The sequence below is a fragment of the Galeopterus variegatus genome, unplaced genomic scaffold, assembly GCF_000696425.1.
Source record: "Galeopterus variegatus unplaced genomic scaffold, G_variegatus-3.0.2 Scaffold4512, whole genome shotgun sequence".
Taxonomy (NCBI): domain Eukaryota; kingdom Metazoa; phylum Chordata; class Mammalia; order Dermoptera; family Cynocephalidae; genus Galeopterus; species Galeopterus variegatus.
The window spans coordinates 25254-41246 of NW_007730623.1; the positions used below are offsets into that span (position 1 = coordinate 25254).

General features: G+C 39.2%; 1 protein-coding gene across 1 annotated transcript in view; it reads right to left on the reverse strand.

Annotated features, from left to right (window-relative positions):
- LOC103603232 (integrator complex subunit 7) overlaps positions 1 to 15891 on the reverse strand; it is a gene marked incomplete at its 3' end in the record, with an annotated part of 26714 nt that extends 10823 nt beyond the window's left edge. The window contains exons 1-3 of the mRNA XM_008587724.1: positions 15798 to 15891; positions 1813 to 1942; positions 725 to 871 (exon numbers count right to left, since the gene is read on the reverse strand). Coding sequence (XP_008585946.1) covers positions 725 to 871; positions 1813 to 1942; positions 15798 to 15891 — 371 coding nt within the window. The remainder of the gene's footprint in view (positions 1 to 724; positions 872 to 1812; positions 1943 to 15797) is intronic.
- Between the last annotated feature and the right edge of the window lie 102 nt (positions 15892 to 15993).

Below are 15993 nucleotides of genomic sequence, written 5' to 3' on the forward strand. Positions count from 1 at the left end.
AAAAAAAAAAAAAAAAAGAAAAAAAAAAAAAAAAAAAAAAAGAAGTGACCTACTGCACTTCCTGGTTGAAAAGAGAATCGTATGGTCAGGGTAAATCAGAAATGAGACCTATAATTTAGGGAAGTGAATTTCAAAAAATTTAAAAAAGACCAAAACACACGTAGTTCCACAGACAGCAGAGCCTAAAAGAGAATACAGTTCGAGATAGATATAAGGCGTAAAAAATGAAATTCTAACAAAGTATATTTTTTAAAAAATGCCAAGAAAGAAAAGGAAAGGCTAAAGAAACTACAGTGGTTATATCTGGTGTTCTCCAATGGGTTCGAACACAAATTAGCACATACAAAATGATCACATAACCAAAGATGAATATAGAAAACTGACAGGAAACAATGAAAACAGGTCAGAAAGGCAAAAGTTCAAAATGAGCTGAGAATGAGTTATACTGAGATCCATCAAGTTATTTGATCAGAACACCTACCTACATAGAAAATGTTTCAAACACAAGTTAGGGAACAATTTGCAATCAAAACAGTGATATGTATGTTAACTGAAAAGAATTTATAGATTGGGATAGTTACCATATTTTTGCATTGAGTCTTAGTCAAAAATACCAAAAACAAATCCTTAAAATCCAAAATGACAAAAGTAAATATATTGCTTTTTTGTACATAATTACAGCTTAAACCATCTATGATGAATCATTATTAGCAACACAGTATACCGGAGTGTGATGGCTCTTGCCACAGGATCATTACTGTGAATCACAGAGAAAATTCTCTTTACAAATTCATCCACATTTAGAATCTTCTCCAAATGCTTCTCACTTTGTTGGGTAACTTTAAGAACACATAGTCTCAGGAAATTGTTTCTAGAAAAAACAGAGATAAAATAAATTAGGTCACTTCAGAAAGTAATACTTAGGACCAAGGCAACACCAATGACATTAAATTTTAGAAACAGGCAAATGTTTTTCAATCTTATCATTATTTGTCTCACCACTATGAGAGGTACCTAAAGTTTGTACTTTAGGTGGATACTAAACATAAGCAGTTAGCTATGCCTGAAGTCATGCTGCAAGACACCAAAATGGCAGTGACACAAGGAGAAGCCCCGAGACTGAACTCAATCTCAATCACTTTATAACTGGTGCCAGAACGTCAGATGGTCCTCCTCCTCTCTTGGGCTACTTCCACAACTTCTTTTCTCCTTCAAGTCTTATTTACTGTATGTATAAGCACATGAGTGCATGCAGAATGGCAGAAAGAATGGAGAGGGAATGGTGGGGCGTCAGATGGTCCTCCTCCTCTCTTGGGCTACTTCCACAACTTCTTTTCTCCTTCAAGTCTTATTTATTGTATGTATAAGCACATGAGTGCATGCAGAATGGCAGAAAGAATGGAGAGGGAATGGTGGGGAGAGAAAAAAGCAAATGGGTATTTTATTCAGTGCTTATATATTTCAGATACTTCATAGACATACATCTCTTATAAAATAAGTTAAATCAGAAACTTCTCAAAACAATCTGTACAAAGCCACTGATTTTTCTGAAATATACAGTAGTATATTAAGGCTGTCTTAATTTGATTTACCCTGTTCCCCAAACAGATTAAGTCTCTGAATTATACTCTTCATTTTTGCTTAAGACATCATTAAATCTAATGCCAAAGTGCTACACATTGTCATGTGTGTTCACTAAAATGGTAACTAACCATGTGAAAGTTCTGAAAGGCAAAAAGAAAAAGATTGCAACATAAAACAAAGAAATATGAACAAAGTGCTTTAGGACACTGAGACTTTAACGAGACTTACCCAACCCTGAAAACATCAGCTAACTTTAGGAAAGCAGAATTGATGAGAATAGGGAATGGATACTTCTGAAAAAGTCTGGGAAAGCGAACAACTGCTTCACACTGTTCACCAAGTTTGCCAGATCTGAGTCCTATGAGAAGCACAGAGAGGGGAGAACAGCTTGCAAATTTGTGACTACAAGGCAAAAATAAGCAAATTCCAACCTAATTACACAATAAAGCAAAAATTAATCATTCTTAATAATTAGGTAAAGTAAACTGTTTAACTCACTACCTTTTTAAACATAGAATGGTATGTAAAATAGTAGCTTGGCAAACTGCCATTTTTAGGTGCATAATAGTAAAAAAGAAACAATTTTAAAAGGTTAAGAGTTGATTAAGAATATTCAGGGTCATAAAATAAATCTCAACAAATCTAAAAGGATTGAAATCATATAATTTATGTTCTCTGACCACACAGAATTAAACTAGAAATCAATTAGAGAAAAATATCAAAACAACACACTTCTAAATAACCCACAGGTAAAACAAGAAATCAGAAGGATAATTAGAAAACTGTTTTAAACTGAACGAAAATGAAAGCACAATCTGTTCAATGCAGCTAGAGTAGTGCTTCATTTATAACATTCAATCCTTATGTTAGGAAAGAAGCCTCAAATCAATGCTCTAACAGAGGTGCCCACATAATTCAATGTGGAAAGGATAGTCTTTTTAACATCTGATTCTGGAAAAACTAGACATCCATAATAAGCAAAAAAAATAAATCTCAACCTTTAACGTGTACCATATACAAAAATTAACTCAAAATGAACCACAGACCTAAATGTAAGAGCTAAAATTATAAACCATGTAGAGGAAAACATAGGGGAAATTTTCATGAACTTGGGTCAGGCAAAGAATACTTAAAGCAGAAAACATAAAATAAAAAAGTGATGAGTTAAACTCCATCAAAATTAACAACTTCTGTTCAAAAGATACTGTCAAGAAAATGAAAAGACAAGCCACATACTGAAAGAAAATATTTATAAAACACATGTTTGATAAAGGACTTCCTCATAGTTGTTATAACTCAGTAATACAACCCAGTTTTCTAAATGGGCAAGAACTGAAGTGAAATTTTATTAGGGAGGAAATATGATGGCAAATACAAGCATATGACCAGACACCAAACATTGCTAGTCAGAGAAATACAAATTAAAAACTGCAATATCATTACACATCAGCTAGAATGGCAAAAAACTTTAAAAGACCAACAATATCAAATGCTAATAACGAAGATATGGAATAACTATAACTCTCATACACTGCTGGTGGGAATGCAAAACTATACAGTTCTTTGGAAAACACTCTGGCCCTTTCTTAATAGAGGTAAACAGATACTATTCACTCAGGAATCCTACTTCTAGATATTTATCCAGGTGAAATGAAAACATATGTTCAGACAAAGCTCTGTACAGAAGTGCTTACAGCAGCTTTTATTCATAATAGCACCAAAATGGAAACGACCCAAATGTTCAACTGGTAAATAAACACACTGTGATATATCCATACAATGAACTACTACTCAACAATACAAAATGAACTAATTACTAATTCACATAACAACATAGGTGGATCTCTGTTATAAAACTTTGAAATGATTCCAACACTTACATAGTTTGCTATGTGAGTGACATGTTTTGCTCTGAAGATCATGGAGTGTAATCCCCCTCCCATCGACAATGTTAGGTTACACTTTATCACACCACATGTGGGTTACTGGCCTCATCTACTAGACTCCGGAATATATACAAACCCAAGATTTTGACAGACTAAGAGCTCAGGAGGCGGCAGGGCTACTCCCTGCCAGCCTTCAAGCTACCCTCCAAATCCTTTCCAGCCAACACCCGTAGTGCTTGCCAGCGAAAGGAACCTTTCATGTGTGTCATAGTGGAGCTCAACTGTGTTGGTCAAATCGTCCCTCCAGAGAACCTTTCACAGAAAGGTATGCTTCGAATTTTTTTTTTTTTTTTGTCTTTTTTCGTGTCCGGCAACGGATCGCAACCCTCAGTGTCGCGCCCGTACCGGACCGGGACCGGCAACCGGATCGCAACCCTCAGCGCTGCACCCGCACCTCGCTCAGCCAGTGAGCGGAACCGGTCTGTATGTGGGATCCGAACCCTCGGCGGGAGCGCCGCCACGCTCTCAAGCGGCGCACTGTAGCAGTGCGCCACCGGGCCGGCCCTGCTTCGAATTTTGATGAGACTTCACATCCAAAGAGAACAGTTTTCATCCTAACTGAGCAATGAGACTTTAATAACTGGACCCTAAATGAAATTGCAACTCACTATGTGATTAATGGACCTTATCTGTTAAGTGTGTTCCTGTGAGATTTGTTCTCATTATTCTCTTCCTCTTTAAACATTATGAAGATGGAATAAAAATCATTGTATGGCAATAAATCGTGTGGTCTGTGAATCATACTTTGATCATCTCCGTATTTTAACCATGTAAAATAATCTCAAAATCATTCTGCCAAGGGAAAGAAGCCAGGCCCATAAGACTATATACTTACTGCATAATTCTATTTTATATGACATTCTGGGAAAGGCAAAGCTATAGGGACAAAAAACAGATTAGTGGTTGCCAGGGGCTAGAGAAAAATGACTGACTGCAAAGGGGCAGAGGAAAAGTTTTTAGGGTGAAGAAAATGTTCTGTGTCTTCATTGTGGTCATGGTTTCATGACGGCATACATTCGGTGAATTCTGTCATATACAAATTAACCTCAATAAATCTGATTTTAAAAAACAAACAAAAAAGAGTTAATGCTCAATGCTTTAAAAAAACTAAGAATGAATAACTTGATAAGGATTTAATAGCATCAGCTCCAAATGCCTCCTTCTTTTAGTATTTTACCATTCATAAAATGCTGATTATATCTACATAAGAAATAAGTATCCCAGAATGCTACCAACAGACCAGGCTTGGCTTGCTTTCTCATACTAAACAAATGACTTGAAAGTCCAAAAGTTGGTGCAAGAATTGGAAGGTTTATTCAGATTACAGGTATTCAACTAAATGTCTAACCAAGCAAACAACAAAGAGAAAAGAGGAGTAGTGGGGTCCAGTTTATCCTGGTCCCAATTGGCAGGGCCAACCTATTCCACTGACACAGTAATTAACAAAAGCAGTTCTCTGCTCTGTTGTTGGCACAAAGAAGAAAAATACCACCTAGATTTAAATCAGAGAAACAAAGCATAGGCAGGAGCCCTCCAGGGTGTGCTCATACAGAGCAGCAGAAGAGGGCTCAGAAAATTAGAGAAACATAAAGAAGAAAAGGGAAGGAAAAAGGGAGCATAAAAGAGAATAAAGCACTGTCTTGTCAGAATTTAGGCCAGGGGCTCAAGGAGAAACTTACCAAGAGCAGAGACACGGGAGCTGTAGAGATAAAATCAACCCCCCGCTTTCATAACATATGCAATTCGCTTCTGTAAAACTGCCTGCTGTGTGATAAGGTAGATTAATTAAGTTTAAATAGTATTTGTATTGCTAAAAAACCCACCAACCTTTTTGGAACTTTCCATTGCCAGGGGAAAAGGAATTTCCAGGAAGGGCCTAACGGCTATAAGGGTGGGCCATTCCAGGAACCTGAAGTACACCCAGTTCCAGGAAAGGCCCAACTACTAGATGATGGGTCACGTCCCCAGTTCTCGCCTGTGTACCACCAATGAATTTAAAAGTCACCTCAGATGACCAATAAGCTGTGTACAACTCATCCTGTTGCCAAAGTCTGCCTACCAAACTGTATAAAAAGTGCTTGTGTTAAGAGCTCAGGGCCGCTTCTGTCCTGAAGACGGAGCAACCCCAGCATGCTGGAATACAAACCTCTTGCTTGATTGCAGCAATCTCTGTCTCCTGGTCTTTGCGAGATGAGCCTTCCCAACAAGTAAGATTCGCACTTTCGGGCCGGTCTTACAGAGCAAAATAGTCCCAGTGTCTACTTGCCTCTTGCAGCTAGAATCTCCTCTGGTGCCCAGGACTTTCCAATTTTCGCTGGTACAGATATTAGAGCAGCACACGTGATACATGGGGAAAATCCCAGAGCCATTCCTGGCACCCAGAGTCCCCTTACTTCCTGGCTTGTACCGTATTATGCTCTCGGGTCATGGAAATGAACAATGCACCCAATAGTAAGGCAAGCAATGCTTTATTAAAAGAGGTGACAGACTTATGCATAAAGGGGGTAGCTACAGTAAAGCTAGCCTCTCGAAGAGAGCTGTTCAGGGTCTTTTGTAGGGAAAGGAGTTAAGGGGTACAGGCCAGTGTCAACGGAGGTGGTCTATTCCGTTCTTCCTGGTTGTGTCATGGGTGCATGCTCACTTAGGGATTTGGTCCTTAAGCCTGCTCAGTAGGTTCAAGATGGTGATGGTGTTCATTATCGTCACCCTAGGAAGGTCACTGTAGCAGTCATCTTGAAGCTTTGTGTGCATGCATGCGGGAATTCCTAAAGGGGTCTTAAGGTTAATCTGTAACTTAATTTTTACAATTACAGTAAACAAGCCTTGGGGAGGGGTTTTGCAACTCAGTGAATATCGGTTCCCCTCTTATCTCAGTCTGTTTTATCAGGGTGGGCCGGGGGGTAATCATTTGCCCTGGTGGGTCTCATAACCGAGGGGAGAAAAGTAACAAAGTTCTCTGCAGGGAAAATGGAGTCATTTTGGTTTACTGGTCTAGCCTTACTCAGTTTCAATCAAGAGTATCTGTTCAGTAACCCTTCCCTACCTTAAAAAATGACAGGAAATCTGAAGACTTTTTCCTGGTTGCCACAATGTTTCAATACAAAAGACAACCACAAAGTAAAACTGAATAAGCAATTTCTACAATTTACTAGTGGGTGATGTTCTGTAAACGCTGGTACTGGAACACATTTCCTCATAGGAAAAAATAGCACTATCAGCACTCACAGTACTCTGGGACCTAATAACCACTTACAATAAAAGTTTCTACGCGAAAGGTAAGTCAAATTTCTAACTGAGATACATAGAATATATCCCTCCTTCAACCTGCTCCCTTCTTCCTGCCTTTCACCCACCACAGACACAAAAAGAACTGCCACCGAAGCTCTGTCTTCTTCCCACCAAACACACAGTACCAAGAGGTATATTCTATGTGACTAAGCAGTGCTCATATAGCCTTAAAGGCTTTTCTAAAGGCCTGACATAAAAAAGTGGTCAAGGGAAACAGGGCAGCGAAGGACACAAGGGAAGGGGAGAAGAGGAAGGGCAAGGCTGAGGATGGAAGTGAGAGGAAGAAAGGAACAGATGTGTGTGCTTATGTAGGTGTACTAGGGGAAGAGATTGTTGAGAAAATTCACAGTAATCAGACTTTTTCCTTCTCTTCACACTGGCAGTGGTTGAGTTAGATGCAAAGGATAGTAAAGTTCTGTTTGTAATGAATTAACCTTGCCTGGTAAAAAAGGCAAAGGAGGAAGCAGCTCATGTTGAGGTAGGCACCTCGGCAGAATAGGATCATGTTTTTACCTTCCCTTGCAAAAGAGAACCACAGACCATACTGACTTATTTAAACATGCTCATTTAAAAATGTATGAAAGATAATTTTGAATGCAGCCAGAGAATGTTTTGATTTCTCTAATGTGGCCAAATTTTTTTCCTCTAAGATAAAGTAGACCCTTATTTCTCTATAACAGGTTCATAGGGTAAATGAGCTAAAGAATAGTAAATCTCCTGCTTATTTTCTGATGTAAGAACATCAGGAGAGAAGTGGGAAGCCAGGCTGGCTTTGGAGGACAGAAGCTAAGGTGGAAAGAAGGGAGAAGTGCTTTAAAGGTCTATTGTTGAGCAACAATTCTAGGCTGGGACAGTATAGTACACTCCTGCTTGCTCTAGGCCAATTGAGACTCCAGATAAGCCAAACACTGGAAAACAGGAGCCCAGCACAATCAGATCGTGGTCTTAAGAGGGATTATTCACTTTATTTCTGTTGCTTGCTACAACAGACCTGAGGAAGAATGTCCTGACCATATATGAGTATATGACCATTTATCATAAGAATGCTACTTTAAGATCAGAGATAAGATTAAGGAAGAAGGATGTGATTACCATTTCTACATTTTACTTTTTATTCTCTCACCAGAGAGACAGATCTCTTTGCCTTTTCAGTGTCTGGGGTTAAATAGTACTTAACTCAGTGGCAACATGCAGGTAGACTAGGCGGAACTAAAATAGGCTGTCTGTAAATTACCTATTCTCTCAAAATTCATTTGGGAGCAGTAAAACCATTTACTATTCGAAATTTATTTTGCACTTAAAATGTGCAGAGCACTTTGCTAGGCTAGTGATTTTCAGCTCTGGTTCTGCATCAGAAACATTTGTAAAGCTTTTCAGAAATACCTATGCTAGGGTTCCACTCCAAACCTACCAAATCTCTGGGGCAGAGCCCCAGGCATCCCATTTATCTGCTTTGAGACAGTAGGCACCTGAATCCTCAAGCTAACCATTGCCACTTGGTAATTTATTTCATTGCCCTGCCCATACTGATTATACCCAAGTTACAAAACTAGTAGGCTACTGAATCTGGCTTTCAAAATGGTCTTCTCTGACAGGCACAATGTTTCTAAAGGTTTTGAATTCATCGTGTTTTAAAAATGAGATTTCACATAAGACCCAGGATTTCTATCTTTTTTTAAAAATTAAAAGATCTGAAATGTCACTGAAGAAGGTGGTAGTGTCTTCATCAAAGAAATGTAGTAGTATCACAGAAACATTGCAGTATGGCAGGTCTGTGTTGAAGGCTGGTTTGGGTTTGATATTTTCATGACAACAGCCACATACCCTGTTGTATGATTTTCTCTAGCAATTTTTGGCTGCATTTGGACACCAGTAGAATGGAACCTCGGATGAGAATTTAAAGTGAGGCAGGATAGAATAGGGACACACCCCAGGGAGGCTGCTCATAAATATTCAGACTGGATCAGCACTAGCTGCCTCCTGTCTTGCAGTTAGTGAACCCATAATGAGCTAATGACAGCTTAACCACCCTACTAATCAGCACCTGGAACTTTATGGCTTACAAAAACCAAAGTGCCTGAGCACTAAGAGGAACAAAATGGCAGACGATCGCTATACAATCTTCCACCCATGATGTTAGACCTGAAAGGACAAAGGTAGGGGAAAAGTGACCCCACTGCATGTGACCAAAAACTTCAGAAACTCAGGGACACAGGACAGGAAGCTGATGCAACCTTGCACCAGCCTATTAGGCCTTAATTACCCTAGATCCTCCCCCACAGCTGAATATTCCTCCTCTTAGGACAGAGAAACACCCCTGTCCCAGAACAGCATATAAACCCTCCCCCTAAGAATCCAGGGTGCTCCTCACTTGGGATGCCTGCGCACCCTTCTGCATGTACTTTCACTCTGTAATAAATATCCATTGTTTGAGTGTTTCCACTGTCTGTCCCTCTTCCTTTCCTTTTGCCATAAGGGTGCTCTCTCAGTCCCACAAAAGACTTCTTTCCTGTTTGACCAAGAACCTGGAACTAACATCCAGTAACAAAAGTACTGATAAGAAGGTTAATGAAATTAATCAAATGAGGGAGCATGAAACCTAAGTTGGATAAAGAAGTAAAACCAGGTAGGGGAAAGTAGAGAGGTGATGTACTGAGGTTTGAATGAAAATAAAGAGTAGTCAATATAGCACTTAATCATAATGATGATAGTAACATATTATTAAATGCTTATTCTGCACCAGACAGTCTACTTAGCACTTTACATTTATTAAAGTCTCTCTATAACTACAGAAATTAGGGACTATTATTTCCACATTTTAAAGATCAGGAAACAGGAAACAGTTAAGCAACTAGCCTAAGAAACAACAGTTCAAATCCTGGCAATCTGGCTCCAGAGCCTCTGGTCCTAACTGTTATGCTAAAATGCATCTGCAGCAACCAAGACCTAGAAAGACATAGATTAAAATTAAAGAATGGGACATTTGAATTAATGATTCCAGAGTGGTGGATTTCTGAGACATGACAAATTCCAGGAAATTCAGGAGAGATAACATAAATTACAGTAAACTTCGGGTTTGCGATATACATTAATCAAGTTTTTAAAAAAGCACAAATTTCCAGGTAGAATGTATTAGCAGTTAGCTACAAGCAACAGAAGCTAATTCTGACTGATTAGGCAGAAAGTGAGTTCTTTAAAAGCCTAATAAACATTTTTAAGACTGAACTTCTAGGAACATCTAATATCACACTGCCAAACTGATTAGATGAGGAAACCTGGTGTTGCTAGGAAATACCAGATGCTACAATTAGCCCTGCTGTCACCTAGGAATATTGTAGCCATTGCTGCTGCTACCATACGTTAGGAAAACTGCAGTCACTGCTGCTGCCAGGGCAGGGAACTATAGGTGTACTCTTCAACTACTTCCTTTTTGCATCTCTAACTCATAAGTAAGAGAGCCTGAAGGAGATGTGTGTGGCAGAGCCTAAATAAGACCCTGAACTCTTGCAAGGGAAACTAGGAAGTGAGTTTTGGCTTCACCCTGGTGAGACAGGGTTAACGATGTGGGACATTCTTCAAAAACAGGAAGTGTTCAAAAGATGCTAAGCAACCACAATCATCACTAACATCCACCAAAGAGACCACCACTAATGAAGGATTACCATAGAAGTGCAATCTAGGAAAATTTGTTATACACATTTGCTTTAGCTAAAGGATGAGAATGATTCAAACACATACATGAGTCTGAGCCATAACACATATACACCTTAAAGTCTATTCATTAAAAAAAAGGTGTGGGGGGGAGTGTTTACAAATACAAACACAAGTATTCACCACACATTATAAGATAACCTAACAACCTTCAGCTTAATAAACTGATAATGGCAAAGCCTTAATTTATATTTGAAAAGCAGATAGGAAATCAACTGAAATGATTAACTCAGCTAATGATGCATTAATAACAAAGCATCTTCCCCAAATTTCAGAAATTGTCCGTAAATGTACTTGGTGAGATGTATGCAATATTGTACAGTATGCAATAGAATACTGATTTAGAATCCTAAACACATTAATTTTAGTTTATGAATACCAACTTTTAGGAATATTTAATAACTCACTTTGTAAGTTACAAGATAGCAGATCTCAGCCATACATAAAAATGAGTCTGTGAATTTCATTAAGAACTGAAGAAGGGCCTTAAGTTTCTGGATCAGTTCATAGATCATGATGGGATCATCTACCAGGCTTGAGAATTAGTGCTTTCTAATGCTGGTTTTTATGTGGCTATCAATTGCTAAGAGTTAACCTCAATTCTAAATGATTTTGTAGGTCAATTTCTCGACATTGTCAGACTAAGTTTGGTCTAGTAGTGGAGATTCTCAAGAGAAAGAATTTGACTCAATATGGTCACATGTCCACTCCTGAATCAGTCAGTTATGGCATGGAATCACTTACCTGGCTGCTGAGTCTTTTCTCTTTAGGAGGGGCTATGTAGATACTTCCTAAAAGGCCTCATATTTGTTTATCATAACACCAACTACATACACTGTTTCAGTCCATTTTGTGTTGCTATAACAGAAATACCTGAGACTGGGTAATTTATAAGGACAGAGGCTTATTTGGCTTATGATTCTGGGACAGCTGCATCTGGCACGGGCCTCAGGCTGCTTCTACTCATGGCGGAAAGTGGCAGGCGGCCAGTAGGTACAAGCAGATCACATGGTGAGAGGAAGCAAGAGAGAGGAAGCAAGAGAGAGAGAGAGGGTGCCAGGGTCTTTTTAAGCAACGAGCTCTCGCGAAAACTAATAGAGCGAGAACTCACTCATTATTCCCCCTTCCCCCAGGGAGAGCATTAATCCATTGATGAGGGATCCGCCCCCATGACTCAATCAGTTTCCAACACTGCCACATTGGAGATCAAATTTCCACATGAGTTTTGGAGGGGCCAACACATCCAAACTCCATCATATACCAATAGGGAAAGTATAATAGCAATCTGCAGTCTTTTTCACAGTCTGTGAATTTAGATGTTTTGGAACACAGGTAAGGTGATGGCATTAATAGATGGTATTAATAGTTGCCCCGATTCATTTCATTTGTCTATTCCATAATTTTTCATTAAGCACACCATTAGGCTTTTCACACAGCATTAAGTTCACCAGCATCTCTAGTGGCAACTCCACGCTCTACATTTCCTTCCTTCCCATTGCACCAGATGCAAGAAAGGGAATGAGTGTCATGACTCTCTTCCCCATTGCTTTCCCCTCATCCTTTCGCTGCAGAAAGCAGACAGGCTGAGTGATGTCATTTGAGAGAGATTCCTCTTCCCCCAGGGTGAAGGAGAATCTTACTTAAGTTTTTTCAAATTATCAAGACAACTTTCCATCAGCCGATTTACGTTAGTGAAAAAGTTACACTAATTAATTTATGTGAGATGTGTCCTTTATAATGCCAATTGTGTATACTAATGATTACCTACATTATGAAATGTGTCAGATAAATGTTTTATTTGACTATAACACTTAACTCTGCTTGTATAGGCTCAGTCTTCACAGAAGCTCAGTCAGCATGACTATCAGCTTATAACTTTCAATGTCTTCCCATAGCACTTTCATGTCTTCTCACAGCATTCTGCGTAAAATCCAAATTCTTGTCATGACCAACAAGGCCATTATCTAGCGCTGTCTGTCTCCTCACATTTGCATATGAGCTCCTTAAAACTGTGTTATTACTAATATAGCCTCAAGTCTGAGCACAATGCCTGACACAATGTAGGTGGTCACTAAATATTTGTTGAATGAATGAATGAATCATATGAATGATTATTTTCATGTGTTACTAACTACATACTTAAGGAATGGAATTGAGTCAGCTTCAAAATAGCATTCATTTATTCCTATAGAGATCAGAAACAATTAGTTTATTGCCATACTTGCTCAAAAGGCTCCAAAAAAGTGCAACAGGTTATAATATATAGAAGGTTATAGATAGCAGCATTTCCCTAGTTTGTTTCTAAGGACACCAGTGCCACAAGATATTTCCTTAAAATGGAGTTCAAGGGTTACATCTTATATGTAACTGCTTACTCAACATCTCCATTTGGATGTCTAAGAGACATCTCAAATTTATCATGTCCCAAACTGAACTGATTTTCACCCTCTCAATAAATGGAATACATCCTTCCAGTACCCCAGACCAAAAACCTCTAAGTTTTCTTGCCCACTCACTCATACATTCTCATCCAATCTATTAGCAAATCTTGTTGATTCTACCTTCAAAATATATACAGAATCTCAGCACTTCACACAGCTTTATTGTTGCCAACCTGGTCCAAGCCACTATTTTCATTTTCTTTCCCCTGGATTATTACAACTGCTTCCTCACTGGTCTCCCTACTTCCACCCCGGCCCTCCCTCTCAGTTCAGTCTATTCTCAACATTGTAGCCACACACTGAACCCTTATCAAAGGTAAATCAGATGTTGTCACACCTCTGCTGAAAATCCTCCATGAATTTCTCACTCAGAATTAAAGTCAGTCTTTTCAATGGCTTGCACTGTTCTACATGAACTGGCCTCTGGTTATTTTTCTATCCTCACTGCCTATAACTCTTTTTCAGATATAGCATGTAAACCATGCTTCTGCCTCAGGGCTTCTGCACTTGTTCCTCCACTTGATCAGTGGGGCCCTTCATGACTGTCCTTTATAAAATGACAAACCCATTCAATCCTATACCAGTTTTCTCCAGTTCCCTTCACTTGTTTCATTTTTCTTAATAATATGTATCATTATCTGTCTTAATACATGCTTATTGCATTTGTTTATCCCTTTCATCTGTGTTAAAACATAAGCTCTATGAGGGCTGGAGCTCTACTCTGTTTCATTACTACTGCTGTATCCCTAGCACAAAGACTAATGAAATAAGTCACGTGTCTCAGTGGGGGGTGGGGGGAGGGAACTCCTATTAAAATACTTCACAAATAGTATTCCTTGGAGCACACTTTGGTAAACCCTGATCTAAAAGAAAGTTGGAACTTGTAGCCTTCTGACTCTATGACCTTTGGCTCAAAAAAACAGAAGTACTTTCTTTAACAGGTAAAAGATGAAATGATTCAATATTTAAAATACTAAACCACAATATATTCTACTGACACTGGCTATTTCTATAACCTAGTTTCCTAACAGCTTCAAAAGATAGTATGCTGAGGTGAAAAAGAACAAGAATTTTGTTCTTGTCTTATAAAAATTATCTTTCTGAGTCTAAGACTCATTTGTGAAATACTCACCCAGGGCACTGCTGGGAGGATCGAACATGATCACTTACTTTCTGTACAGGACTCATGCCTGGTGTGGGGTTAAACACTCAACAGGCATCCATTTATTTCTTACAGATATGAGATACTTCCATTTCAACTTTTCTTTAAGAAGGAAAAATTATGTCAGATTTTTTTTTACAATTGCACATATTAAGGAATTAAACAATTCTAAATTTCTCATTTCTTTAGTTCTCCATCCTGATCCCTGTTTTACAACCACTATCATATTGCTGGCATGGTACAAGCTCAGCTGGACCACAGTGATAGAAAATGTCTTGGGGGGGGAGGTGGGGACAGAAAATGTTTTTAGAACTGGCAGGGGATATTAGATATTATCTGGACCTGAAACTCTCACTGGGGAATAAGTAAGGAATTTATCAGAATGGGGAGAAAAAGATTATGTGTTTTAAAAAACACATTTAATATTATAATTTTATATTTTAGAGGAGAAAAGACCTATAGCTTTGGTAAGAGAAAGAAAACCTCAACATCTTGGCTGATGGGGATGCACTAAAAATACTGACTCAACCAAAGGAATATCCCACTGGGGTGTTGTGACATTTTCATGTGGATCAAATGGAGGTACAAGTTTTTTTAAAAGTCTAAGAAACTCTTATCTAGACCAACCCATTAAAAATGTGTTAAAAAAAAAAACCCAAGAAAACAAAAAAATGAATCACCAAAGTCAATAGATATATCCAAGTCAGAGAACTGGGAAGAGGCTCAAAGTGGACTTAAAGGAATATACTTCTGATACATTATACACTGGCCAAGGTTAATCAAGAATTAAGAGTATACCAGCTGACAAAATGTTTCCCCATACAATAAAAATCCTTGAAGTTCGCTAAAACAAAGGTTTCATAATTACATTCGAGTTCTTTATTGACAAATTTGGAAAGGCATATCTCTTCAGCATTTAATAGATGCTTCTTTTGCATACCCTTATATCACTTAATATTTACAGCAATCTTGCCAGCTCAGTGATACTGTACCTACTTTGCAGACAATAAACCGGGCCTAGGTAGTTAGGTGACTTGTCAATGATCACAAAACCAGCAGAATTGGAATTCCACTCTGCCTAACCCTAAAGCTCCTTCTACGACACCAAGGTGCCCCCTGTAAAGAAACAAAAGTCATGGAACTCGTCTGCGGGGAATGAGCAAGAGCGATGTTTTTCGGATGGTCTTGGCCGTATTTAACCTGCCTTGTAAACCGCATGCAACAGAGCTACGGAATCAAATGACTCGCTATAAAGTCGGTGCAAGATTATTATTCAGCGCTCTTGATGAAGACCTGGTCTCAATCGTACGTACCGAAAAATAATTTCACAATTTCAGTTCCGTGTTTTGAGACTAATCACCTGCACTGGTTGGAAAATCGGGAGGCTGTGCCTTCAAGTGGTCAAAACTGGCCCCTCACCAGAACTCGCTACTTGGTCAGCTGGTGCAAATCCAATCCGGCAATCCGGCAATTCTGCAATTTTTCTGCAATTTTCCTGCAATCTCCCCACGCAGCCCAAACCTTCGTCCCAGCAAAACGACAGGAGATCCCTGGCCAATGAAGCTAAGCGCATGCGCCTTCCCGGCCTCTCCTGCGGCTACCACCACCTGGTGGCGCCACTTATCCCCACACCGTTCCTCCCGCTCATCCCGCTCTCCCGAATACCTTTGTCCAATTCCATAAGGGCAGAGTTAGCATCCAGTTCTTGTTCGCCATAGCCGGCATCTGCCAGGAAAGACTTAGTTGAGTTTGACGCCATGACCCGGATAGTTATTCCACCAGCCTAGTCAGAAAGATTGCAAACTCTACCCTAGTACCGCCATCTTCTATTGCCGCACCTTCTCGCGGATTTTTCCTCCGC